Source organism: Salvia hispanica, chromosome 3, assembly GCF_023119035.1.
Source record: "Salvia hispanica cultivar TCC Black 2014 chromosome 3, UniMelb_Shisp_WGS_1.0, whole genome shotgun sequence".
NCBI lineage: Eukaryota > Viridiplantae > Streptophyta > Magnoliopsida > Lamiales > Lamiaceae > Salvia > Salvia hispanica.
This window is the reverse complement of record NC_062967.1, coordinates 147,108-171,256: the sequence shown is the minus strand read 5'-3', so window position 1 is coordinate 171,256 and position 24,149 is coordinate 147,108. Positions and strand designations below refer to the sequence as shown.

Here is a 24,149-nt window from a genome sequence, read left to right as displayed (position 1 = left end):
CTTTTTCATTTCGGTATGTCCCCAATTAAGAGTCACACTTCATTTTCACTATAAATAGTAGTAGGTCCCACATTCTACTAACTCACTTCACGCACATTTTATTATAAAATAAATATAAAAAAGTGGGTCTCACATTCCACTAACTTGTTCAACTAACTTTTCTTTACATTTCTTAAAACCCGTGCCCAGTTAAACTGTGATTGCTATTGATGGCGGAGGGAGTATTAATTATTCAAGTAAAATTATATTTTGACCATTAGATTTTAGTGTAATACAGTCATGTATTTTCAACAAGACCGTACACTTTCGCTCTCTAAAAATATCTCTCTGCAACTCTTTAGTAAGCGTCTGACTCTGTGAGCACGGACAAAATATTTGGTCCGGTTCGTCCTGTCCCTCCCTCCGGTGAGTGCAGTTGCAATTAATTAGGGTTTGCATTTCACTTGATTCTTCTCAAATTATGTGAATTCATACTGTGATTCGCCGCGTATCACCCATATTTTAATCTTATAAATTCACAACCTCCTGCCAATCCCATTTCAGTATCACAAGCACTGATTTTTGTGTTAGGGTTGTGCGTTTTTACTTTTCCTTTCTGGTTGCATTTTTCTATTGAGACGTTTTGGCGCTCTCGAGTTGATTGATTATGTAAGAATTCATTTTTAGCTTCGATTCGATGAAATGAAGGGTCTATGAGTTGCATAAAAGCTTGCAAATAGTACTATTTACTAAGCCGACATTTAGCCCCAATTGTTTCTTAACTACTCTAAATAATCAAGTTTTAGTCTATTGTTCATCCGATTCTGGAATCATATACTGGTGCGGGTTTAAATATCTTGTCAAGTTCTATGTTGGCACCAGGATCTTAAGAACCTCAATTATTTAGGAGCATTTTGCGTTTAGTTTTTGGATATTGTTGTTATTTAGTGCGTTACGCGTTAATGAAGGATCTTTGAAATTGTTTTGTAGTGTTACCTTAGTGATCACATCTATTTTTTTAATGGCGAGGCATTTACGAGGATCAAGTATATTTGTGGTCTTGGTGGAGAATGCTAATTATTTCACATGTCCAGTGCACTAAGACGTGAACCATGTGTCATCTGATTTTATATATTTTCTCTAATGTGATCCAGAAAATTGGATTTCAACTTGTGAATAAATAGTTCTAAAATTGCATACCCTGTTCATATGCAATGATTGAAGAGTTGTGCTTAGTATACCATATACTAATACTCTAGATACTTAAGAATATGCACCGGCTTTAGAAAGTCCCATTAACTGGAAATTTGTGATGTTAAGATCTAGAAACTGGACACCTGATTTGGTGAACATATGGATCAGTATACTTTTGTGACTTTGTCCAATAAATCCAGTAAAAAGAAAGCTGTAATCTAGACCACCAAAATATTCTGATAATATTTGGGGTTCTTATTAAAGTAGCCTATATATTCACCGCCATGTTGGATTATGAAGATAGTTTGCTTACATTTTTGTCGTGACGTCTTTATAATGCAAAAGGTTATTAAATAAATCTCTTTTAGTACTGCATTAAATGCAAACTATCCGTACTATTAAAGGGTTTTACCAAATCCGTGAAAATCGTAAATGCTTTTTCCAGACATTTCATGCATCTGCGAGACAATTCCTTGAAACTCATGCATCAGTTTCTGATTGCAGGTTTGTAGCAGTACATGTATTTGTAACCAACAATTAAAGATGCATTGTATATGTATTTGACCTATAAAGAAGCCTTTTCTGTGCCAAGTTTGTTCAATCCAAGGAAGTTACTGCTTCAGGATTGGAAGTTATTGTTGAATATTAACTATGCCTACATGGTGGGGGAAATCTTCCAAAGACGTGAAGAAGAAATCAAATGTAGAAAGTTTCATTGATTCATTGAGCAGGAAATGCATTAGATCTGGGGGTCCTCGTAGACAAAGCAGTAATACTACCTCACAGAAGGTATTGGGAGCAGATTCACAGTCTCCATCCCCGTCGCAACAAGTATCACGTTGTCAGAGCTTTGGTGAAAGGCCCCAGGCGCAACCACTTCCCCTTCCGGGGAGCCATTTCACTAACATCTATCGTACTGATTCTGGGGACAGGGCATTAAATGGACCATCAGCTGATAGAGTTTCCAAATCCACAGTCTTACATCCCCTTCCCAAACCTGGGCATGGAAAAATTGGAAAACGTGCTGAAGTTGGCGAAAAGGACCTGGCAACTGCTTCTAGTTGTAGTGACAGTTCCAGTGATACTGATGATCCATCTGAGTCACGCCTCCTAAGCCCTGAAGCTTCAGATTATGAGAGTGTGATTAAATCTGATGCAGCTAGTCCTTCTGGGTGAGTTTGTTTGACAATATTTATTTACTAAACTGCTTCTTTAATATGAAACACTTATTATGTATCTTCCCTCTAACTGAACTATGTTATCGCTGAAATAGATTGAAGCAAAAGGATCAATTCCCCTTTGCCAAAAAAAAGAGTTCAAAAGAGATGTCGCCACCAGCTGATAATTTGCTGCATTGTCAAACTAGCCCTGCATCACCTAAGAAGAGGCATGTAGATGCTAAAGTTGCCCGTTTACAAGTTCCTAATCTAAGTGTACCAAACAGCTCAATGTCGAGTCCTTCTAGAAGTCCAATTAGGGGATTTTGTCACGAGCCTCTCATGAATGGTGGTGTCTGGCTAGGAAAGCCATATGCAGATTTGTCTTTGCTAGGATCTGGGCATGGCTCAAGTCCGAGTTCTGTTCACAATTCAGGGCACAGCTCTTTTGTAGGAGATGGAACATGCCAGCTCTTTTGGCCAAACAGCAGGTGCAGCCCTGAATGTTCACCATTACCTAGCCCAAGAATGACGAGCCCTGGTCCCAGCTCAAGAATACACAGTGGTCCAGTGACGCCTCTGCATCCTTGTGCTGGGGGGGCATCAGCTGAGTCACCTACAGCATGGCTTGAAGATGGAAGGCAGCAGAGCCATCGGCTTCCTCTTCCTCCAATAACAAGTTCTAATGCTTCCTCAGTCACTCCATCGTATTCAGCAGGAACTTCTCCAAGGATTATGCGCAGTCCTTGTAGGACTGAAAATCCTCCAAGCCCAGGTTCACGATGGAAGAAAGGACGGCTACTTGGTAGAGGAACGTTTGGACATGTTTATCTGGGTTTTAATAGGTAACTGATCTTTAATCATTATATTAATACTGTAATAGCAATATGACATTGCATAATATGCATAGCACTTCTCTATGAAGCGTACCTAATACTCCCTCAGTCCCATTAGTCATGGCACGTATTCATTTTTAAGCCATCCTAAATAACATGGCTCATTTCCTTTTTAAGACATTTTTATTACTCACACAACTTTAAATAATATATAGTCCCACTCCACTTTACATTACCCTACAAATCTCCTAAATATTCGTGCCCAAAAGAAATGTTCCATAAATAGTGGGATCGGCAGAGTAACAGTTTTGTTTTCCCAACTAGAGCGCCATAATTCTGAATGTGCTTTTAATAGATTCTGTTATGTACCTAATAAACATCTAATGGCTTTGCATCACTATGTGTGCTTTAATAATTTACCTAATTTTTTGCTTCACCAATTACCACTTGAAGTTCACTTTTCTTGTTCCCTGGGCTGCAGTGAAAGTGGTGAGATGTGTGCAATGAAGGAGGTCACGTTGTTCTCTGATGATGCTAAGTCAAGGGAATCTGCTCAGCAACTTGGACAGGTGAGGTTTTTCAACTCTTCTTACTATAAAAAGCAATGGGGGAACTTTTGGAGCTCTTACTTAGAAAGATAAAATGACATCTACTGAAATAGCATGTATCAGATTTATGATACATTTTTTCTATTGCCATATTGCTAACTCTCTGTTCCATAACTGGGTAATTCTTGCAGGAAATTGCACTCTTAAGTCGCCTCCACCATCCAAACATTGTGCAATATTATGGATCTGAGACAGTAAGTCTTTTTTTATCGTCGGTTATTGCTATTTATTTCTTTATCGGAAACTCATAGAAGATTGGCCTGGTTATATGTTTGGATTAAAATACTTTGTGGAGAAAAGTTTCCATTGTTGTTTTGTCTCATCTTGCAGTTCATATGTTTGTATTTGAAATATACAGGATAAGTTTTGAAAATATCATATCTTCTTGGATTAATAATTCATGCTCTCTGGATGATATATGGCAAGCATTTTTCTGAACTTAGTTAATAATTAATTTCGTGTTGCTTTCCTACCATTTTCATGCATATATTTCCTTGTTAACATATAATTAAATGAAGGATTTTATAGTTCTGGAAATGAGATCTTTTGACTTCCATTTGATGTCATCTCTTTCTTCAGGTAGATGACAAACTCTATATATACCTTGAGTTTGTGTCCGGTGGTTCTATCTACAAAATTCTCCAAGAGTATGGGCAGTTGGGTGAAGCAGCAATCAGAAGTTATACCCAACAGATATTATCGGGGCTGGCTTATTTGCATGGCAAAAACACAATTCATAGGTAGCTTAGACTTAAATTAATATTATCCCTTGGTTTCTTGTTCAACACCTAAGTTGGGCACGTTGGGGATTTTCTGTGTGCTGATTGGATTTATATTTATTTGGTCAGGGACATAAAAGGAGCAAATATTCTTGTCGACCCTAATGGGCGGGTAAAATTGGCAGATTTTGGGATGGCGAAACATGTAAACACTTGCACTTTATTCGATGGTTTCCATTTGCGACATGACTTAAGCTACCGGTTCGATTTAATTTTATCTTGTTATTAATTTGGGGCTGTCTGGATGGTTCTTGTGTAACTTAACGTCATTATTGTTTTTACTTCCTAACAAAATATAAAGGTTATTTCATGAACATAGCCCCTCAATAGATGACTGTCTGTGTTAATTATTTAGTATTCACCATTGTCCTACAGTAAATTTGGAACAGTAATAATAATTATGCAATACTCAATAAATAAAGAAAAGGCTGTTTATCTCGTTTAGTTTGTCTAAATCTAAATCAAATCTATTATTTGCAGATAACTGGGCAATCCTGTCCATTGTCGTTTAAGGGAAGCCCATACTGGATGGCACCTGAGGTTTGTGAAAGATGATTCAGTAGTTTTAGTTGTTTAGACCCATCTCAGCCAATTCTAGTTACTGTATTAATATACAGGTCATAAAGAATACTAGTGGTTCTAACCTAGCGGTGGATATATGGAGCCTTGGATGCACAGTTCTGGAAATGGCTACAACAAAACCACCTTGGAGTCATTACGAAGGGGTAACTTTATGTCCTTGCAATTTTGACATGTTACTGTTGCATCATTGTTACATGTACTACAAGAATCTGCTTTAAAAAATAATGATAGTGATATCTTCCGTATTCTTCCTGAAGGTTGCAGCTATGTTTAAGATTGGAAATAGCAAGGAACTTCCAGAAATCCCCAATCACCTCTCAGAAGATGGGAGGAGTTTTGTGAAACAGTGTTTGCAGCGTAATCCATCTCATCGTCCTACAGCAGCTCAACTCCTGGAGCATCCTTTTGTTAAAAATTCTGTTTCTCTGGAGAGACCTGTTCTGACTGCTGATCCTATGGAGTCAATACCTGCACTCACACATGAAGTCAGAGCACTGGTATCCTCCCTTTTCTAAAATTTCTCCAGTGTATATATCTCTTCCATCTTGCACTGGAGTATATGATTTCCTTCAAGACTGTACATTCCATTAGAGACTTTTTAATGATTTAATCGAGAAAAGTCTTAGGATGGCATGCTGAGCTGTCACCAGTAGAGTTTAAGAACAACTTTTGCATTGATTTCCGATCATTATATGGTTATGTGCATCTTATTTTTATTAATATACAGGTCATAAAGAATACTAGTGGTTCTAACCTAGCGGTGGATATATGGAGCCTTGGATGCACAGTTCTGGAAATGGCTACAACAAAACCACCTTGGAGTCATTACGAAGGGGTAACTTTATGTCCTTGCAATTTTGACATGTTACTGTTGCATCATTGTTACATGTACTACAAGAATCTGCTTTAAAAAATAATGATAGTGATATCTTCCGTATTCTTCCTGAAGGTTGCAGCTATGTTTAAGATTGGAAATAGCAAGGAACTTCCAGAAATCCCCAATCACCTCTCAGAAGATGGGAGGAGTTTTGTGAAACAGTGTTTGCAGCGTAATCCATCTCATCGTCCTACAGCAGCTCAACTCCTGGAGCATCCTTTTGTTAAAAATTCTGTTTCTCTGGAGAGACCTGTTCTGACTGCTGATCCTATGGAGTCAATACCTGCACTCACACATGAAGTCAGAGCACTGGTATCCTCCCTTTTCTAAAATTTCTCCAGTGTATATATCTCTTCCATCTTGCACTGGAGTATATGATTTCCTTCAAGACTGTACATTCCATTAGAGACTTTTTAATGATTTAATCGAGAAAAGTCTTAGGATGGCATGCTGAGCTGTCACCAGTAGAGTTTAAGAACAACTTTTGCATTGATTTCCGATCATTATATGGTTATGTGCATCTTATTTTTCATTTAGTAATTAGTATCTGGAGATTTTTTTCGATTAAGGTGACATAACAAAAAAAGTGTTACTACCTTTATGTAGGGCTTTGGACATTCCAGAACACCACCTTGTTTGGACTCCTCGGGAGCTGCTGGTCATTCTAAAACCCGAAAAAGTGTTCCTGGATTTAGGTATCTCTCTCTCTCACTCACTCATGCGCACACGCACACACTTGAACATGACATTTTACGATGTTAAATGCAACTTTTACTATGGTATGCATAAATGGTGTACTTTGTGCTGTAGCATTCTGAGTCTACAACTCTACATTAGTTGCTGAAATTCTGATTGTCAGTCAAAACATGATTTTTGTGTTTTGCTATTTTACCCTCAAGTCTTTTTGGCAGCTGGGTTTTTTATAGATATTAAATGGTTATAGGGGTTATGCTACTTATGCGAGAAGAACTGAAAATTGAAGTGGTGGTAGTCAGTGCTCAATATATCCTGAATGAGCATGTCAACCAATTGCTATCATATCTTGCCTAACATCTATTCAGTAGGATGAGTAGTACTCCCTCCATTCCTTGTTAATAGAGGCGTTTCTTTTCGGCACGGAGTTTAAGAATAGTGTGTTAAGTGGATAGTGAATAAAGTAAGAGAGATGAAGAGAGAATAAAGTAAGAGAGATGAAGAGAGAATAAAGTAAGAGAGATGGTTACTCTTTGCCAAAAATAGAAATGATTCAATTAACTTGGAACTTCCCCAAAGTAGTAAAATGACTCTATTAACATGGAACAGAGGGAGTATAAGAGTGACTATTGTGTCTTATTGTGTATCTTTATGGGAAGAGATTGTCACCATTACGAGGTCTTGCATAAAGCTCATTGCTCGACACCATAATCGATATAATAAATTAGAGTCTGATGTTGTATTCAGTTTCCCCTGATCAGTCTCTAACTGATTCTCATTCTCATGGTTCAGCAGAGATGCGTATATGGCTAGAAACAACCCATGTGCTGTACCTCCAGTTGCAAGTCCTCGTTCGTGTTCACGATCTCCACAGCACATTAATGGAAGATTATCACCATCTCCAATATCAAGCCCTCGTGCTGCATCTGGTGCTTCGACTCCTCCAGGTGGAGGCAACCTCGGTGCAATTCAACAATTCCATTTGAACAATTTGCATGAAGGCGGTGGTATGTTAGCAATGCCCCTGAATGCCTTTCCTGCACGTGGAAATGGCTCTCAGGAGCATAAACCTGATATATTTCGAGGACTTATTCAAGCTCATTTGTCCCTGGAATCCGTTCCACGGGATAATGGCAACCGTAGAAACAAGGTTGAACGCCCTGTTTTGCATGGTTCAAAAGAAGAATTATATGACTCACATCTAGTTTTAGCTGATCGGGTGTCACAGAAGCTATTGAGGAATCCAGTGAGATTAAATCAAGGTTCGGAACCAAAGCCGAGTTCTTGTCTTCCTAGTCACAAAGTTAGAGGTTAATGAGGCCAAGAGTGCTGCTAACCAAACAATGTTGTTAGTATATATTTTCTCTTTCTTAAAAAGGAGGGAAAGCCCAGCAAAGTTTCTGAAGGTAAATATTCGTTTTGAGCAACAATTTCTCCATATTTGCCATATATTTTCATCAACCTACACTTAACGATAGTATTCTCTTTGCAGATGTAAGAAGCCACAGAAGCTGGAAGCTGGCTGGTGTAGAGAACTGTATATTTAGTAGATGTGGTAGAGAGAAATATGGAATTATTTTAGATTTGGCATTTTGAATATTATCCCTACCCTCTGCTACTACAGTAAGTGTTTTGTCAGTCTCTACAATTTTGTACAAAATTTTGATGAGGGATGCATGTTAGGAAATTAACAGGCTATGTTAAATACTCCAGTTTAGAATTCAAATCCAATATTCTTGCTTCATTGATGCATCGATTATGCCTTTATTCATTTGTTTGTTCTATTAGTTCCGTTGTAGTGTGCTCATAATGCGGAAACCCCAAAATAAGCTTTGGACAGAAAGCAGTATGAAATAATATGAAAATTTTATTTCATCTATAAATCTTCTTATTTATAAAAAACTGCATGTTTAGATCAAGCTAAATTTAACAAAACCAGTTATTTCTAATATTACTTGATTATTTCTTTTTTTTTTATGGAGTACAAAACAAAAGCTTTGAGAGGATATATAAAACTTGTAATGCATCATGTTGAATGCCAATTAAACTCATACAAATTCCATTGAATATAGAATGCAGCTTATTCAAAATTCTGTACTACTACTATAATTCTATTATGAGCTCTGAAGGCAAGAAAAATAAATAAAATCTAGGGGGAAGTATGAGTTTGAACAGTGGCAATAATTCTAGTGAGTTTTGTGAGTGTGTCACGAGCCGAGATGGTGTCTGGATGATCCTCACCACATATTGAAGTTCTAATGTAAACAGCCTTCCTTATCAGATCGTCGCCGATGTCGAATTTCCCACCTCTCACCATCAGCTTCGCCCTGACCTCAAGCACAGTGGCCCGAGCCAACGCAAGATCCTGCCACAGGCAAGGATTCAGCTGTGCGTTCGTCTGTATCGGTTTCCAGCAAAGCGACTTGTCCAGCCATTTATCCACCGGAGTAACGAGTTCCTGATCCGTTGCTTCCAGTGCGTCTGTGCACAGCCGGAGCAGCTCCATGGCAGCGTTGCAGCGGGAGAAGCTGACGAATGTCTTTATGGCAAGCGGCAGGATCACTTCTTTGACGAGGAGCAGAAGTTGCGTCACCTTGAGCTCCACAACGATGGGGTCCTTCCCAAACCCGAGCAGCAGGAAACACGCGGCCCATATGTGTTCGGAGCTGTGGGACATAGAGCCCCGGGCGATGACAGCATGGACCATGGCCTGTGGAACGCCCGAGATCCCTCTCTTTCGCGAGTACAGCTTGACGAGGTGGTTGAACTGGATGCATCCTTGTTTCGTGCAGTTTCTTGCCATGTTGAATCTCAGCAGCAGTGAAGAGGCTTCTGCTTCTGATCTTCGAGCAAAGGATGATGTGAGGCCGCATGCTAAAGACACGAGGATCTTTCTCCAGAGCCGTCTGTGGCGTTTCTTCTCCGGTATTTTCTTTGCAGCCCCGGCTAAGATGGGCAGAGGGATGGGTGCTGGGGCAAACCAGCCACTTGCAAGAACCATCCGAGTCGCCAGACTCCTTGGCCCGTCTGCATGGTCAAATATCGAGAAGCATACTTCGAAGAGCTGCAAGAGGAAATTGTTCCGCCTCAGGGGATGGTTTTCGCGACCAGTCCATGATGGAACCTTTGAAGGCATCCGGTTTATGGTGTCGAGAAGCCTGCTAGGCGTGATAGGAAGCTCTGAGAGAATAGCTCCCACGATGGCTAATCCCAGGGTTAGCCTTCCGAGTTTCTCCTCAATGACACGAAGCGCGTCAATCTCACTGACCGATTGATCTTTCACGACGCCCTGCATCAAAGACATTGCCTCAACACCGGATAGGTAAGACAGCCTCAGTGGCTCGAGGTTCATTATCCGGGACAAGCGTGTGCATATGATGACGTGCGTCTCCCCACCAAACCGGGGCAGCAGGTCCATTACATGTTTGTGATCCCACCAATCCTTCTCGCTCTCCAAATTGTCGATCACCACTAGAAATGGAATGTTCCTCATGAGCTCCTTCCGGATTCTGGCTATAGCAGCTTCCTCTTGCTCTTCGAAGCTCTTTGGCCGGGTTTTCTCCGTGCAGCTCTCCACCCCTACGTCTATCTCTAGGAACGACCACAAGTTCATATAGTTTTGACGTATGTATCTGCTTTCGCCGCCTATCCAAAGAACCATCTTATATCTTTGATGGTACCGGTAAGCATACTCTAAAACGAGTTCGGTCTTGCCAATCCCCGAGTCACCTGATACACAAGCGATTCCCTTGCCATATTCAACTTTCAACGATCTTCTCCTTCCGTTCCTTCTGCCATTCTTCGGCTTTGCTGTGTGATGCTGTGGTTGAGAAAATTCAGTGTTTTGCATCTCTATTACCTTTTCCGATTCCCTCCATTCAATTGGTTCTTTCCCCTTACGCTTACTACTCTCACTTTGTCTATCCCTCTGCTTCTCATCTATTGAACTAGTCCTTCCCCATGCAATCGTTAAGTTCTTCCTCCTCGGTCTGGCCTTGAGCTCAAAGTAGTCTCGCTCAGCATCTCCGCTAACATCCCCAAAAAGCATGAATTCCAGCTCGGATATCTCCTTTTTCCTACCAACAAAATTCTCATTTCGAGGGAAAGGGAACTCCTCTTTCTCGGCCTTCTCCCTCCACTTTGTCACCCGATCCACGACACTTCTCCTTCCTAACCTCAATGCCAATAGAGAAACAGCTCTTAGTATGCAATGCCTCCACTGCTCATCTCGAGCCTCTAGCTTCCACTCATCAACACGAGAAAGGGCACCTAATGCATCTTTCCATTCCTTCTCGACTCCTCCATAAAGTAACCATAGTTCACCACCGTATTTTTCCCACACCTCACCTCTCTTCTCGACTATATCCCTGACAAGACAGTCATCTGGACCCAAATCAAAGTATATAGGAACTAAATTCTTCTTGCTTGAGAAAAACCTCAGCTCTTCAATGGTGTATGGATTTCTGAACGACTTCTTTGTCAGGATCACAACTCCGTAAGTGCAAGCATCCATAGCTTTCTCAACAATGTTGTGCTTACGAGAATTCCGGCATCTAGACCTGTCAGTGAGAAAGCAGCTCAAACCTTGAACCTCTAACTCAGCGCGAAGCCAGTTTGCAAACCTCAGTAACAGAGGCTTCCGGCCGTAAAAGCCAACATAAACATCACAGCTCCTCAGCCTATTCGACGAATAGGAAGCCGGAGGAACTTCAATCTCAAGTGACCTCTCAACCCTTTTCCCTTTACTCTTTTGCTTAGAACAACCATTTTGAGGCAGAACTTCATTACTTGACAGGGGACTTACAGATAAACCCGTCGAAGACCCCAACTTCAAGGGATCACTCGACGTACATGCTTCAGCACCAGGACAGACATCAGCTGAGGCGTATCGGATGCTCATTAGAAGCTCTGATTCAGCATTATCCAAACTCGCATCTCCATTATCCGCATTTGTGGTGGCGGAAGGGCACAGTTCGTCCGATTGCGCAGATTTACGACAATTAGATGATCTTGGGGAGAAGAAAGGAGACTGATTTGCAGAGAAAAATGCAGACGAAGATGATGAGAGATTCCTAGATGTTGTATTAGGTAATGGCCCCAACTTAGAAATCTCTTCTTCCATCTCTAATTCCACCCAATTCCTTGTACACTGAAATCCCATGCATTCTCAATAAGGACAACAGCACACCTAATTCACAACAAAATTACCAATAAAAAAATGATTACACCATCTAATTGGAGTACCAAAATCTTGAATGCAATAATTAGGCTAAACATACATGAACTAGAAGAGTTAGGCCAAACACATACATGTACAAACATTTCACTTCACACAAAAATGAAAGGAAAAGGGAAAAATGCAGAAAAAAGTAACAACCTAACTAACTACTGCAAAGAAAGCTACTCCCACATTGTGCAAAGCAAGATTTTCTGAGTACAACAAAAGCATACATTTTTACCATCAAGAAACTCACTGCAAGCAAAACCTAAGTTACAACAAGCAACTGCTAAAACTCAATCCCTTAGATTCCATCGCATACCAAGAAAAAGACCAACCTTCAACATCCCTAAAAAGGCATTAAAAGCAGCTTCAAATTAAAGAAATTTAGATCTAAGTACACAAGTTTTAAAAGGAATATGATAAACCTTATTCAATCCAATAGAATATAAACCTATGTCACAGGCCAACATTTAGATCTGAACTACTTACCTCAATAAAAAAAACGCCAACTCTTCAAATCCAGAAATCCAAATAGCCTCCTCGATGCAGAAAGGAGCAATCTTTATGAACCCCAGAAAAAAATATTTAAAAGCGATGCATTTAATCATGAAACAAAGCTTATAAATATATGGAGGGCCAAGACAATAACTGCAGAAATTGATGAGTATTAGAAAGGAGTGTTTGTGAAAAGAAGAGTAAGCAGAATTGGACAGAGGAGGTGAGGCCCCAGTTCTTGATAAAGTGGGAGTGAAGAGCAATGAAAAGATTATAAATGGCGATAGAGAATTGGGAAATTGGACTTTACCTTATTCAGCAGAAAATGGAGACATGAATATAAAACAGTAAAATTTAGTAAACCTTGAGCCCCATAAGATTTTATCCTGTCCTAAATCCAATATCGTGCGTATGGTAACAAATAATGTCTCATTTTGTCAGTGTATAACTTCTACCAATTGAAGACCTCATTTTCTTTTTTCATTTCGATAAATATATACTCATATTTATTTTTGGAATAACAAAATATATTGTAGTACTCACATAATATCTACATTTATTAGGCAGAGCTCAATATCAGATCAAGCATTGAATATATTTTAATTTAATTTTGCTTAAATAAGTGGAGCAATTAACAGCTCCATAAAAAGACAGATAGGGCCGGCAAACGGTGTTAACGAGGAAAGGTACCCTAATAATCCCCTTTATTTAACAAAGATATTAACGCTAATGACAATTATTTAAGTATTAAAAATAGGATTAATTTTAAATGACGCATTGACGTGAGGACCAGTAACATTTACGCGTTAAATTTAATTTGGAGTATCCCTATTGTTATATATATAGGTTATGCTTTTGAGACTTGATAGGATTTAATTACTACTAATATTTTCTACTTATCTTTAATTATATAATTTGTACTACTACTACTACTAGTATTTTGTGTAGATCTTTCTATCCTCGCTATTTTATGAAAAAGATTGCAACAAGATTTGGTTTTAAATTTGAAAATAAATCTAGAGTATATTTTAAATGTTTTAAGATTTAAATAGTCAAACTACGTTTTTTCTCTTTTAATTTTTCTTCCTAATGTTTTTTTTTCATTTAAAAAAGGAATTCGGAAGAAAAATAAGAATATCATGACAAACAAACATTATGTAAAAAAAAAAAAATCCTCTTTATATTTGACACGACTTATTCATTCATTTTTAAAAATAGATGGAATTTGAAGAAATCTTACTCATAAAATTTGAGTTAAAGGTAACTACAACTCTATAAGTGGTCCACTTTCAGTAGGAAATTGATTACACATTAATATTCATCATACACCAGTTCTTCATTTGGCAATAATGGTGTATCAATATTTCAAAATTATTAGTACTAGTATTTTAGTAGTACTAGTTGTGGGGCGTGGAACAATAATTATGAGTTTATGCTAAAAATAAAAGGATTCTGCAAGTTTAAGCTACTAATTTTTGAGCTTTCGTCTCCTCAACATTAATTTGTATATGCACTTATGTGGAATACGAACATATAGTCTAAAAGAGTTTAGTCCTCTTACAAAAATATTAATGCACATGCCTAATTATTTACACTTTACAGCAAGATTCCTATCAACTTCCAAATGAATTAAAAAAATAATATGATAATATGCTATTAAGAGAGAACATTTTTTAAATTGCATAAGCTAACGGACCTCACTCTAAGATTTACGCTTATCTTTCAAGACATCACTCATATCGTAATTGGAGATAAGAAGAAAAATATTTGTATCTTGTTAGTATGAATATCATCTACTACCAAATAAGTTATCAAATATGTGGCCTCGTATCCGCAAATCCTCAGAATCTTATATCTTTTGGGTGAGTTTCGATCTGTTCATATCCTTCTTCGATTTAGACGCATCTCATTGTCTATGCATCTATACCAACAATCACTCCCTATCTATACCTAAGACGTTACATGAATGATATCATGTGAGAACGAACTGAGAATGTATAGTGAAATTTCATGTTATCACAATGAGAGAGAGATTTGAGTTGACTTATATGATACTTAGTTCTGGATCTTTCAACATCACTCCAATACACTCCTTTGTTACCTAGTAATAATACCACATGTCTCCATGTGCCTTCACAACGGCTCTGATGCATTCACACACATTTCTCACACAATGTAGCTTAGTTTAGAGACTTTTTCCAACGCAAACTTGTGCGTGTGTGTGTGTTTTTTGGGGGAGTGGTTGGGTACATAAATCTAGGGGATATGTTCAAAAAACATATTACCACAATAAATCCAAGTTTGCACAATGGCCTACAACTTAATAATACAAGTTTGTCTAATTCATAAAACAAATCAAATATTTCTCAGTGTTTGGTAGTTTTGCAGGTTACAAGGACAAAGACAATTTAATAATCTCTACCCTACGGCCTACATAAGTAATACTCCTATAAGCCAAATTAATATGGAAAAAACTGATTAAATTTTAAAAAAAAAAGAAAAAAAAAAGGAGAAGATGGTGTGGCTTAAGCATTCGGAAACATCAAATAATTGTGTTGTCCCAAAAAGTTTTGAGACCAAAGAATCAAGAATTCTAGTGCTTGATTGATGGGAATTCTCTCATCATTTAGATAAGTTATTGGTCCACTCATAAACATACAAGAAAAGGATTAATTAATCAGCTAAAAGTAATTTTGATGAACCCATTTAATTTTTCAGTATCGAGACTTTATAATGACTATAATAACCTTCATCTACTTGATAGTGGAGTAATAAATATTGGGTTGCAAGTGCATGCACTGGAATCCATCTGGAAAGTGCTCAAAATATTTGCACAGTTTTTCACTACTAATAATGAGGCCCATATTCTCAGCTTTCCCATTTCATTTACTCTAATTCATAATATCAATAGAGCTTAGCATTAACATTTACCACTTATTTTTACCTTTTATGCACCCAAAATCCATTAACCAACTAAATAATCATCAACCAGTACTTATCCTTCAACTAAGTACTTACTAGTTATAAAATTCACCTCGAATTAAAATATAAGTAGATATTTTTCTTAGAACTTGTTTAATTTCCACACTACAATTGAGTGTGACACTTTGTATGGTATGGGTGTCTGACCGTACTGGGCCATAATGTTATTATTATTGGTCACTACCCACTTTTTGTTTCTTCTTGGGAGGCAGCCTGATTATCATTTATCCTCTTTTCCGGTTATCATTTCATTTTTAAGTAATTATATGGTATTTCAGCAATTTACACAGTTATATTTTCATTGGAAAATCTTATCTGAAAATTTTTATTTTTTCCAGTTAAATTCGACAAAATTTATTTTCAAAAACTACTATTTATATAAAAAAAACTAAGTGTAGTAGACATTTATCTAAGTTAAATAGTGAGGAATAGTGTAAAAAATCTATCAAGCTTACTTCAAGACGCAGCATTGGACATTGTACTGGGCTCGGCCCATTTGAGCAGACCATCAAATTACAATAGTAGATGATCATATCCATCCGATATTGCAAATGAAAATTCAAACTTTCGGAAAATGGGACACTGATAATGGATTTACTATTACCATGAGATTAAATCATTAGATATTTTACTAAGGTATTAATATTATTTTGGTTACATGCATCAAGTTATGATAATAGAAGAATAAGATTTTTAAAATTTAACCAATTAATTTACATTTTACAAAAAATTATTTATCTATCTCTCATAATAAGAGTTTATTTTTGTCTTTTAAATTCGTCCCACGATGAGACTTCACTTTAACTTTTATGAAGTAATAAATAATAAGTAGGCCTCATATTTAGTACTCCATCCGTCTCCCATAATTTGTCACCATTTGACTCGGCAAAGGTTTTAAGAAATGTAGTAAAAAATGGGTTGAAAAAGTTAGTGGCATGTGAGTCATACTTATATATATTAGTGTTATAATAAAACACGCGTGTGAATGAGTTGGTGGAATATGAGATCCACTACTAGAAATGGAAAAAGTTAAAGGTGACAAATTTTTAAAAACAGACAAAGATGAAAATAAGTGACAAATTTTTAGGGGCGAATTGAGTAACTTAGTGCGCAATCTTTTATTTTTACTTCGTTTCACAAAATGTTTCACTTTTGGAATTTTAATAGCCAAAAATGATAATTTGTGGAGTACTTTCGTGGACTTATTTAAATATTTTACCCGATTTATATTCCAAGTGACTACGACGTGTCCTTGGCATTTTCCAAGCAGATAAGGATAAGTCTCATCGGCGCGGCTATTGCTATGATAAGCCGAGCCATTCCGACCCACTACCGGCTGAGCCGGTATGAAAGTGACGACAAAAGTAGAAGCAGCGGCCGTACAAATCACTGCAATTTAGCAGTAGCAGGTCGCTTCCAAATTCGCATTCACACGGCAGTTACAAGCATTTGCTGCGTGCTTCATCTCTCTCTCACACACACTGCTTCAAATTTGATTGCTTCCCCCCTTCCATTTTTGTTTTTGTATGCTGATTCTAGTCGTCGTCGATTGCCATTGCCCGTTGCTCTCTTTCTACGGAGCTGGTAAGGCTTGTTTTTGCGAATTTAATGAGTTCAAGTTTCCTAATTTGAATTTCTCAGTGCTAAATCAAGTTTTGTTTCTTGGTTTTTGATTAATGCACTTCAATTGAACGGCATTGGCGTTGTCGACTTAAAGGTTACTAGTATGAATGCTTACTTTTCATGTCAAAAACTTGACTTTCATTTCTGTGAGTGTGAGTGTGTATTTATGACTCATCACTCCACAGAATTTCATAATAAATCAATTATGTGTGTTTGTGTGAGTGTGTGAGAGAAAGAGAGATTTTTATTTAAAAAAAACAGTGAAATTGATTTTGTTTCATTTAATGTGAGCTAACTAAGCCCGTGAATCATTTAAAATCCCCACAACCTGTACATGTCAATTCCACGAAAATTCTTCAACTCAAATGCAACTTGTGTATTTATGACTCATCACTCCATAGATTTTTCTGTGTCAGGAATTTGAAGTTTCTGCAGGCTGCACTTTGTTTGCTATTGAAAGGCCTCCAAATTCAGTGGTTTACTACATACAGTGTAGTGCGACTTAATTCATATGCATTTTGTTGATTGTAAGTTGTAACAACAGTAAACACATTGTGATGATATCCGGCGGTTCCAGTAGAGTAGAGAGAGCGTTTATTGGAGAGATGCTGGCTATGGAGTCATGCCCTTCACGGGTTTTATCTCATTTCCGCGATGAGAGCTGTGACGAAGAGATGGCCGTTCTTCCCAGGCATACAAAGGTTATTGTCACAGGGAATAACAGAACAAAGAGCGTTTTGGTGGGCTTGCAAGGAGTGGTCAAGAAGGCCGTTGGTCTTGGTGGTTGGCATTGGCTGGTACTCCATAATCCATATATCCCTAACTTGTGTCTTTCCCTTTATTTTTAATGAATTTGTGCAATGTAGACTCACAATTATACTGCTATAACATATTCCATGTTCTTCTTTCGGTTTATAAACTAGTCGATCAGATCATAACTTGTGCCTTTCCCTTTATTTTAATACTCTGCTACTATTAGTTATAGGAAATTGAATTTGTGTAATGTAGACTGCTTGATATACATACCACAGTTATACTGCCAGAACCTATTCCATGTCCTTCTTTCGGTTTATAAACGAGTCGATCAGATCATTGCTTGACAAGTCTGTTTGTAAAAACTTCTAAAAATGACTTCTGTGAAAAGCTACATGTAGCTAAAATTGATTCAGCCAGAATCTGGAAGGTTTTCCATATAGGACTCTGCTTCTTTAATGAGTTGAGTCTCATTGAGCTTTACTGTTCATACGTTAACTCTTTTCTCTCCTTTTTACTTTCACCTTGTTTTTCTATACATTCGTGTTCTTGCTTCGGTCAGGTACTGAAGAATGGTGTTGAGGTGAAGCTTCAGAGGAATGCTCTGAGTGTATTAGAACCGCCTACTGGAAATGAAGAAGACGATGAATATGATTTTGATGATTCAAGCAGTGGCTCTGATATGGGGGAAAACCATCGCCGCTTCTGTGAGTTGCCTTTAACATCACTACAGTGCTACATTCTATTTTTGGTGTTTTCCTTCAATGATCTTGTAGCTTAGAGTACTTTGTCTTTTTTCTTTGAAACAGCTTATGGGCTTCACTTGAGCAAGACAAACAAGCCAAAAGTTAGGTATAATATGCAGTGGTCAACATCCACAGCAACAACAAAGTCGATGAACCATAGCAGTTGCAGAGAGGTTCAGTCCAATTTTCGCGCTGCACAGTTGGTAATACTAATCACAATACCATAAGATACCAATTTTTGTATTCTAACAGAGCTGATAACCATAAATCTGTTACAGCATGCCTACATCTTCATGTGATTACTCAAACTCCCCCACTCCCCACAATTTGATCCTTGAATACGAGTGACGAAATGTTGCAACCGGAAATTCTTGAACTGGACATAATATTTGTGTATTAATACTGATTCGTGTCCATATATTGCATTTCAGAGAGTTAATCTGGCAAAACTTGGGACTGGATCATTATGGAGATATTGTCGAAGCTTCCACATCGTGGGTTTTATTCATCCATCTTCCTTTCCTTTTAGTTGATGGCAATTTCCAGTGTTAATCCAGTGTTAATTTGTGCTTCTCAAATTCTATATGCAGGCCAATATCAGCGCTCACCCTACGAAGGAACAACTCATCAAAGCTGTCCAGCAGCATTTTTCTTCGCAGGTCTCCTCTTTTGCACTCAGCCCGCAAAAATATAGTCAGATAAAATGTTACATACTCTATGGGAAAAGATGTAATTTCTCGAACGTTTGCTTCTACAGAAAGTAGACGAGGTACAAGTGATTGTGGAGTTTATTCGTGCGGCCAGGAGACTTCAGTAAGTTAGCAAAGATTTATAGAGGCTGTAATATATGGAGCATGTATTTAGTAGGTAGTCTACTCTTATTGACCCTAGCTTTTAGTTTAACCTCTAATTATTCACTGGCACTGCTGATGTAGAGTCTATGACTGTGGATGTCTGGATTGCTAACCATGCAATAGGGGGTTTGGTTTGTTCACTCAATCTAATACTACTCCTTATACAAAATACAGTATGACTTACACTCCAAAGTTGGATCATAGAATTAGATTAGATATCCTACTATTCGGTTATCCTTTTTTATCCATATCATTTCAAACTCAATTCTCTTTTTTATGGGAGGGTCTCTTCTCAATCTCCCTTGATCTTGTTATTGATTATACTGCATTTTTGGGGTCCTTTTGAATCTTATTATTTGATGCTAAAATTGCCTCAACTTCAAAGAATTAGAATTAAAATTGCCTCCATCCTTAAAAAGTATGAACTATTTTCTTATTAGTCCGTCCTGATAAGTACTCCCTTCGTCCCTTCCGTCCTATTAGAAATGAAACATTTGCTTTTCTGCAAAGAATTTTGTGTAGTATTGTTGTGTGAGTTAATAAGAAGAGAATAAAGTAAGAGAAATGAAAAAAAATAGAGATGGTGTTGTTTCTATTTAGGAATCATTTTTAATGGGATAACCCATTGTTGTGTGAGTTAATAAGAAGAGAATAAAGTAAGAGAAATGAAAAAAAGTAGAGATGGTGTTGTTTCTATTTAGGAATCATTTTTAATGGGATAACCCGAAATGAAATATTTCATTTTTAATGGGACAGAGGAAGTCTGAACTTTCTTATTTTAAAATAGTTAAACTACACATTACACCTAGACATCATTTTATTTACAACTTAATCCATTACACAACACTATTAATGATGTGGACTTCACTCTATACTAATACTACTTACACTACCATTTATCTCTCCCTCTCTTAATCAATTATACTTTAAAATCAAATTTGGTGCAAGGTTATAATTGCATATATATATATATATATATATATATATATAGAGGGTTGCGTTAGCTTGCTAACTCATTTACAGTAATAACTAATAACTTTCAATATTGTGTGTTAAAAATATCAACACAAAGACATAATTATATCAATACAACATGTAAAATTTAAATATCAACACAAAGAAATAAGTTTATCAGCACAATAAGATTGATAAATTTATGTTTCTGTGTTGATATTTTTAACATACAAAGTTGATATTAGTTATTAGTTATTACTGTAACTTAGTTAGTATTTGATCATGCACATATATATATATATATATATATATATATATAGGAACATGATCAATGTTTAACTAATATTAAGTGTATAACTGGAGAACAAATCTCAACCACTCATTATCTTAATCTAATGAGTAAATTAAGTACTCATTTTTTATTAATAAAAATTGCATAGGGGTATTTTAGAAAATCAACTCTGTTCCATATTCTGATACACACATCACATTTATGTATATTCTCTCTCTACGAAGGAGGTGGAGGAGCAGGAATCAACCTCCTCTTCGACGACGCCTCCTCCACTGGTTGCCTCTCGCAGCTGCCTCCCCCTGTTGACCCATCGGCTGCACCCTTGTTTCTTCCTACTCCTTCAACCTCCTACCACTCCGTCTTTATCTCCGGCGTGACGTAGTAGGCTTCCAAATAATATTCCGCCCAACTGGTGGCGTCGATCGCAGCTAGTAATCGTCGACGCACCTTAAGGCGAGGCTGAAATCACCTAACCTAGTTTTCATATTTTGGTCGTCAGTTTGAGATCTGCGTGTTTATGGCGTCGTCTTACTTGTCGATTGTGGAAATTGTTTGGAACTAAAAATTGTAATTTCAATCGCAGAATCAAGGATCGCATTCGATCAATCAAGAATCAAGGTTTTCTTGTTACAATATGCCTCTTTTTAAATACAGGCTCCTATAATTTAACCACCTGCCTGCATAAATATTACACATTATTATGGGTGTAAATAATTATTACTTAATGTTTATTCATTTGCATTACTAGTTTGGTATATTTGTTTGGAGTGACACTAGGATTTCGCATTGATTGATTTGGCATGCAATTATGTATAGTTGGATATCTGGTTTACTGGTTTTTACTTCAATGAAATGGAAAAATAAATCACTTTAAACTTGGATCACAAACACTTCACTCTAACCATTAAATACTTCACTCTATGCAAGTTTTACTTCACTGAAATGGAAAAACAAAGCACTTTAAGCATTGATAACAAACACTTCACTCTAACCATGTAATACTTCACTCTAAGCAAGTTTTACTTCACTGAGATGGAAAAACAAAGCACTTTAAGCATGAATGAACACTTCACTCTAACCATGGAACACTTCACTCTAACCATGGAATACTTCACTCTAAGCAAGTTTTACTTCACTGAAATGGAAAAATAAAGCACTTTAAGCATGAACGACAAACACTTCACTCTAACTATGAAATACTTCACTCAAAGCAAGTTTTATTTCACTGAAATGGAAAAATAAATCACTTTAAGCTTGGATCACAAACACTTCACTCTAACTATGAAATACTTCACTCTAAGCAAGTTTTACTTCACTGAAATGGAAAAACAAAGCACTTTAAGCATGAATGAACACTTCACTCAAACCATGGAACACTTCACTCTAACCATGGAATACTTCACTCTAAGCAAGTTTTACTTCACTGAAATGGAAAACAAAGCACTTTAAACATGAATGACAAACACTTCACTCTAACAATGAAATACTTCACTTTAAGCAAGTTTTACTTCACTGAAATGGAAAAATAAATCACTTTAAGCTTGGATCACAAACACTTCACTCTAACTATGAAATACTTCACTCTAAGCAAGTTTTACTTCACTGAAATGGAAAAATAAATCACTTTAAGCTTGGATCACAAACACTTCACTCTAACTATGAAATACTTCACTCTAAGCAAGTTTTACTTCACTGAAATGGAAAAACAAAACACTTTAAGCATGAATGAACACTTCACTCTAACCATGGAACACTTCACTGTAACCATGGAATACTTCACGCTAAGCAAGTTTTACTTCACTGAAATGGAAAAACAAAACACTTTAAGCTTGGATCACAAACACTTCACTCTAACTATGAAATACTTCACTTTAAGCACGTTTTACTTCACTGAAATGGAAAAATAAATCATTTTAAGCTTGGATCACAAACACTTCACTCTAACCATTAAATACTTCACTCTATGCAAGTTTACTTCACTGAAATGGAAAATATACATCACTCAAAGTTCAATGTAAATACAATATACAAAACCAAAAATAAATTTCCCTGTAAATCAGTATAAGTTTACAGATATCTCGCACAAATTCCTTGAATTGCAACATTTGCACACCGTTTTCTTCTTCTCCAATATAAATCATGTTCCGGCAACAAAATTCCGCATCTCCGGCTTCATTTTCCCCTCTGCCATCGGATGGAGCAGCTGAGCGACGCGATCATCGCCTTTTTCTCCTCTGTTGCTCTCTATTTTACCAGTTTGAAGTCATTGGTCGGAGGAAACGAACGAAGAAACACGTCGGGGAATGGAGGACGCAGCGCCGGAAATTGATGGAGAAAAGCAAGGTGATGAGCCTAACTATGCGACGATGAGGAATGGAGGAAATGGCGTCTGGAATGGAGGAAACATGACGAAGAATGGAGGTCACGGTGGTGGAACCCTATGTATTCGACAGAGAGAGAATGGGATTTGGAGAAATAACATACGGAAGTGAAATGTTCAAATGAGGGAAAGAGAAGACCCACCTCATTTTAATTCAGCAAAATGACCAATATACCCCCAAGTGAACTAAATTATTCATATAGTGAATCAAAACCTAAATATAATACTAGAATTTTAAAAGGAATCTTGGCCCTTGATTTCATGATCTTGTGGCTAGAATTTCTTCTCTAGTTATATGCTTAAGGAGTGTTTGCTCTATATCACTACTCTCTCTCTCTATATATATATATATATATATAATATTTAGAGTTTTCATTTTGATCTATGAAAAATAGATTTAAATATAGAAACGCATAACAAATCATACGTAGGACATTTTTTTTACTTGAAATGATCTTAACCGTTAAACCTAAATTTTATAATATGACCTAAAACTACTTAATTATGACCTTCCATGTTCTTTTATTAATTATTGACCATTAGATCATCTAATTCTAGGACCAAAATTTGGGTTGCATTTTTAGATTTAAATGCATTCTTATTTTTATCATCTCCATATATTTAATTAAGGATTAAGGATCCTACATATGTATGCACCTAAATTTATTAATTATTTCTAATATTTTTGAATCACGTGATTTGACATGGTATCCTACATATGATATGTTACACCCGCAATTTATGTGAGGATCACTATCTTCGATACACTTTTAGCGTTATTCTTTTGGTTTTACTAATTTGTTTGAATATAATTAAAAATGTTATGAAATTTTTTATTTTATATGGGTGTAACATATCATATTCCTATAAGATATATAGTCTATCCGGTCTAACAATGTCAATCAGGATATAGTTCACCAGTTCTGAAAACAAACCAATGACAAAAATGTTGATTACATTTTAATGTTTAACAAAAAAAAGGGAAAAATATATATGCACTGGAGCGCAAAAAGTGAATTTATTATACTCCATAAGTCGGGATAAAACATAAAAATATGATTTCTGACATAGGTAAACATAAAGTTTTTATAAGGAAAAATGTGAATTTTATTATTTTTCACATTTTAAAATAAATTATCATCAT

The 24,149-nt window shown here is 36.8% G+C and overlaps 3 protein-coding genes across 7 annotated transcripts; 2 read left to right on the top strand and 1 right to left on the bottom strand.

The window, feature by feature from the left end:
* The first annotated feature begins 274 nt into the window (after nt 1-274).
* LOC125214566 (mitogen-activated protein kinase kinase kinase YODA) lies at nt 275-8,449 on the top strand. 2 transcript variants are annotated; one of them, XM_048115649.1, is made up of 13 exons: nt 275-405; nt 1,678-2,345; nt 2,447-3,175; nt 3,648-3,735; nt 3,906-3,968; nt 4,354-4,514; nt 4,623-4,698; nt 5,034-5,093; nt 5,171-5,278; nt 5,393-5,632; nt 6,619-6,707; nt 7,501-8,111; nt 8,198-8,449. In XM_048115649.1, exons 2-12 carry the CDS (start codon nt 1,825-1,827, stop codon nt 8,018-8,020), a joined length of 2,655 nt encoding a protein of 884 aa, XP_047971606.1. In that variant the 5' UTR covers nt 275-405; nt 1,678-1,824; the 3' UTR covers nt 8,021-8,111; nt 8,198-8,449. The 2 variants fall into 2 exon arrangements, with proteins under 2 accessions (XP_047971606.1, XP_047971605.1); XM_048115648.1 differs by having other exon boundaries at nt 7,498-8,111.
* Nucleotides 8,450-8,741: 292 nt separating this feature from the next.
* On the bottom strand, nt 8,742-12,822 carry LOC125214373. Of its 2 annotated transcripts, XM_048115374.1 has the most exons (3): nt 12,732-12,822; nt 12,416-12,574; nt 8,742-11,893 (listed from the first exon to the last, which is right to left on the bottom strand). In XM_048115374.1, exon 3 carries the CDS (start codon nt 11,864-11,866, stop codon nt 8,855-8,857), a length of 3,012 nt encoding a protein of 1,003 aa, XP_047971331.1. In that variant the 5' UTR covers nt 11,867-11,893; nt 12,416-12,574; nt 12,732-12,822; the 3' UTR covers nt 8,742-8,854. The 2 variants fall into 2 exon arrangements, with proteins under 2 accessions (XP_047971331.1, XP_047971330.1); XM_048115373.1 differs by lacking the exon at nt 12,732-12,822 and having other exon boundaries at nt 12,416-12,708.
* Nucleotides 12,823-16,811: 3,989 nt separating this feature from the next.
* Nucleotides 16,812-19,524, top strand: LOC125212876. 3 transcript variants are annotated; one of them, XM_048113161.1, is made up of 8 exons: nt 16,812-16,987; nt 17,443-17,823; nt 18,342-18,486; nt 18,589-18,728; nt 18,957-19,019; nt 19,116-19,184; nt 19,283-19,338; nt 19,461-19,524. In XM_048113161.1, exons 2-8 carry the CDS (start codon nt 17,584-17,586, stop codon nt 19,489-19,491), a joined length of 744 nt encoding a protein of 247 aa, XP_047969118.1. In that variant the 5' UTR covers nt 16,812-16,987; nt 17,443-17,583; the 3' UTR covers nt 19,492-19,524. The 3 variants fall into 3 exon arrangements, with proteins under 3 accessions (XP_047969118.1, XP_047969116.1, XP_047969117.1); XM_048113159.1 differs by having other exon boundaries at nt 19,116-19,524; XM_048113160.1 differs by having other exon boundaries at nt 17,428-17,823; nt 19,116-19,524.
* Nucleotides 19,525-24,149: the final 4,625 nt, after the last annotated feature.

What these genes read in the sequence shown, in the direction of transcription:
- LOC125214566 (XM_048115648.1), top strand. Translation starts at nt 1,825, where the DNA reads ATGCCTACATGGTGGGGGAAATCTTCCAAAGACGTGAAGAAGAAATCA. An exon ending in GTTTATCTGGGTTTTAATAG is followed by an intron (nt 3,176 to 3,647) that starts GTAACTGATCTT and finishes CCTGGGCTGCAG; the next exon opens with TGAAAGTGGTGAGATGTGTG. An exon ending in GGCAAAAACACAATTCATAG is followed by an intron (nt 4,515 to 4,622) that starts GTAGCTTAGACT and finishes TTATTTGGTCAG; the next exon opens with GGACATAAAAGGAGCAAATA.
- LOC125212876 (XM_048113159.1), top strand. Translation starts at nt 17,584, where the DNA reads ATGATATCCGGCGGTTCCAGTAGAGTAGAGAGAGCGTTTATTGGAGAG. An exon ending in GGAAAACCATCGCCGCTTCT is followed by an intron (nt 18,487 to 18,588) that starts GTGAGTTGCCTT and finishes TCTTTGAAACAG; the next exon opens with CTTATGGGCTTCACTTGAGC. An exon ending in ATTGTCGAAGCTTCCACATC is followed by an intron (nt 19,020 to 19,115) that starts GTGGGTTTTATT and finishes TTCTATATGCAG; the next exon opens with GCCAATATCAGCGCTCACCC.
- LOC125214373 (XM_048115374.1), bottom strand. Translation starts at nt 11,866, where the DNA reads ATGGGATTTCAGTGTACAAGGAATTGGGTGGAATTAGAGATGGAAGAA.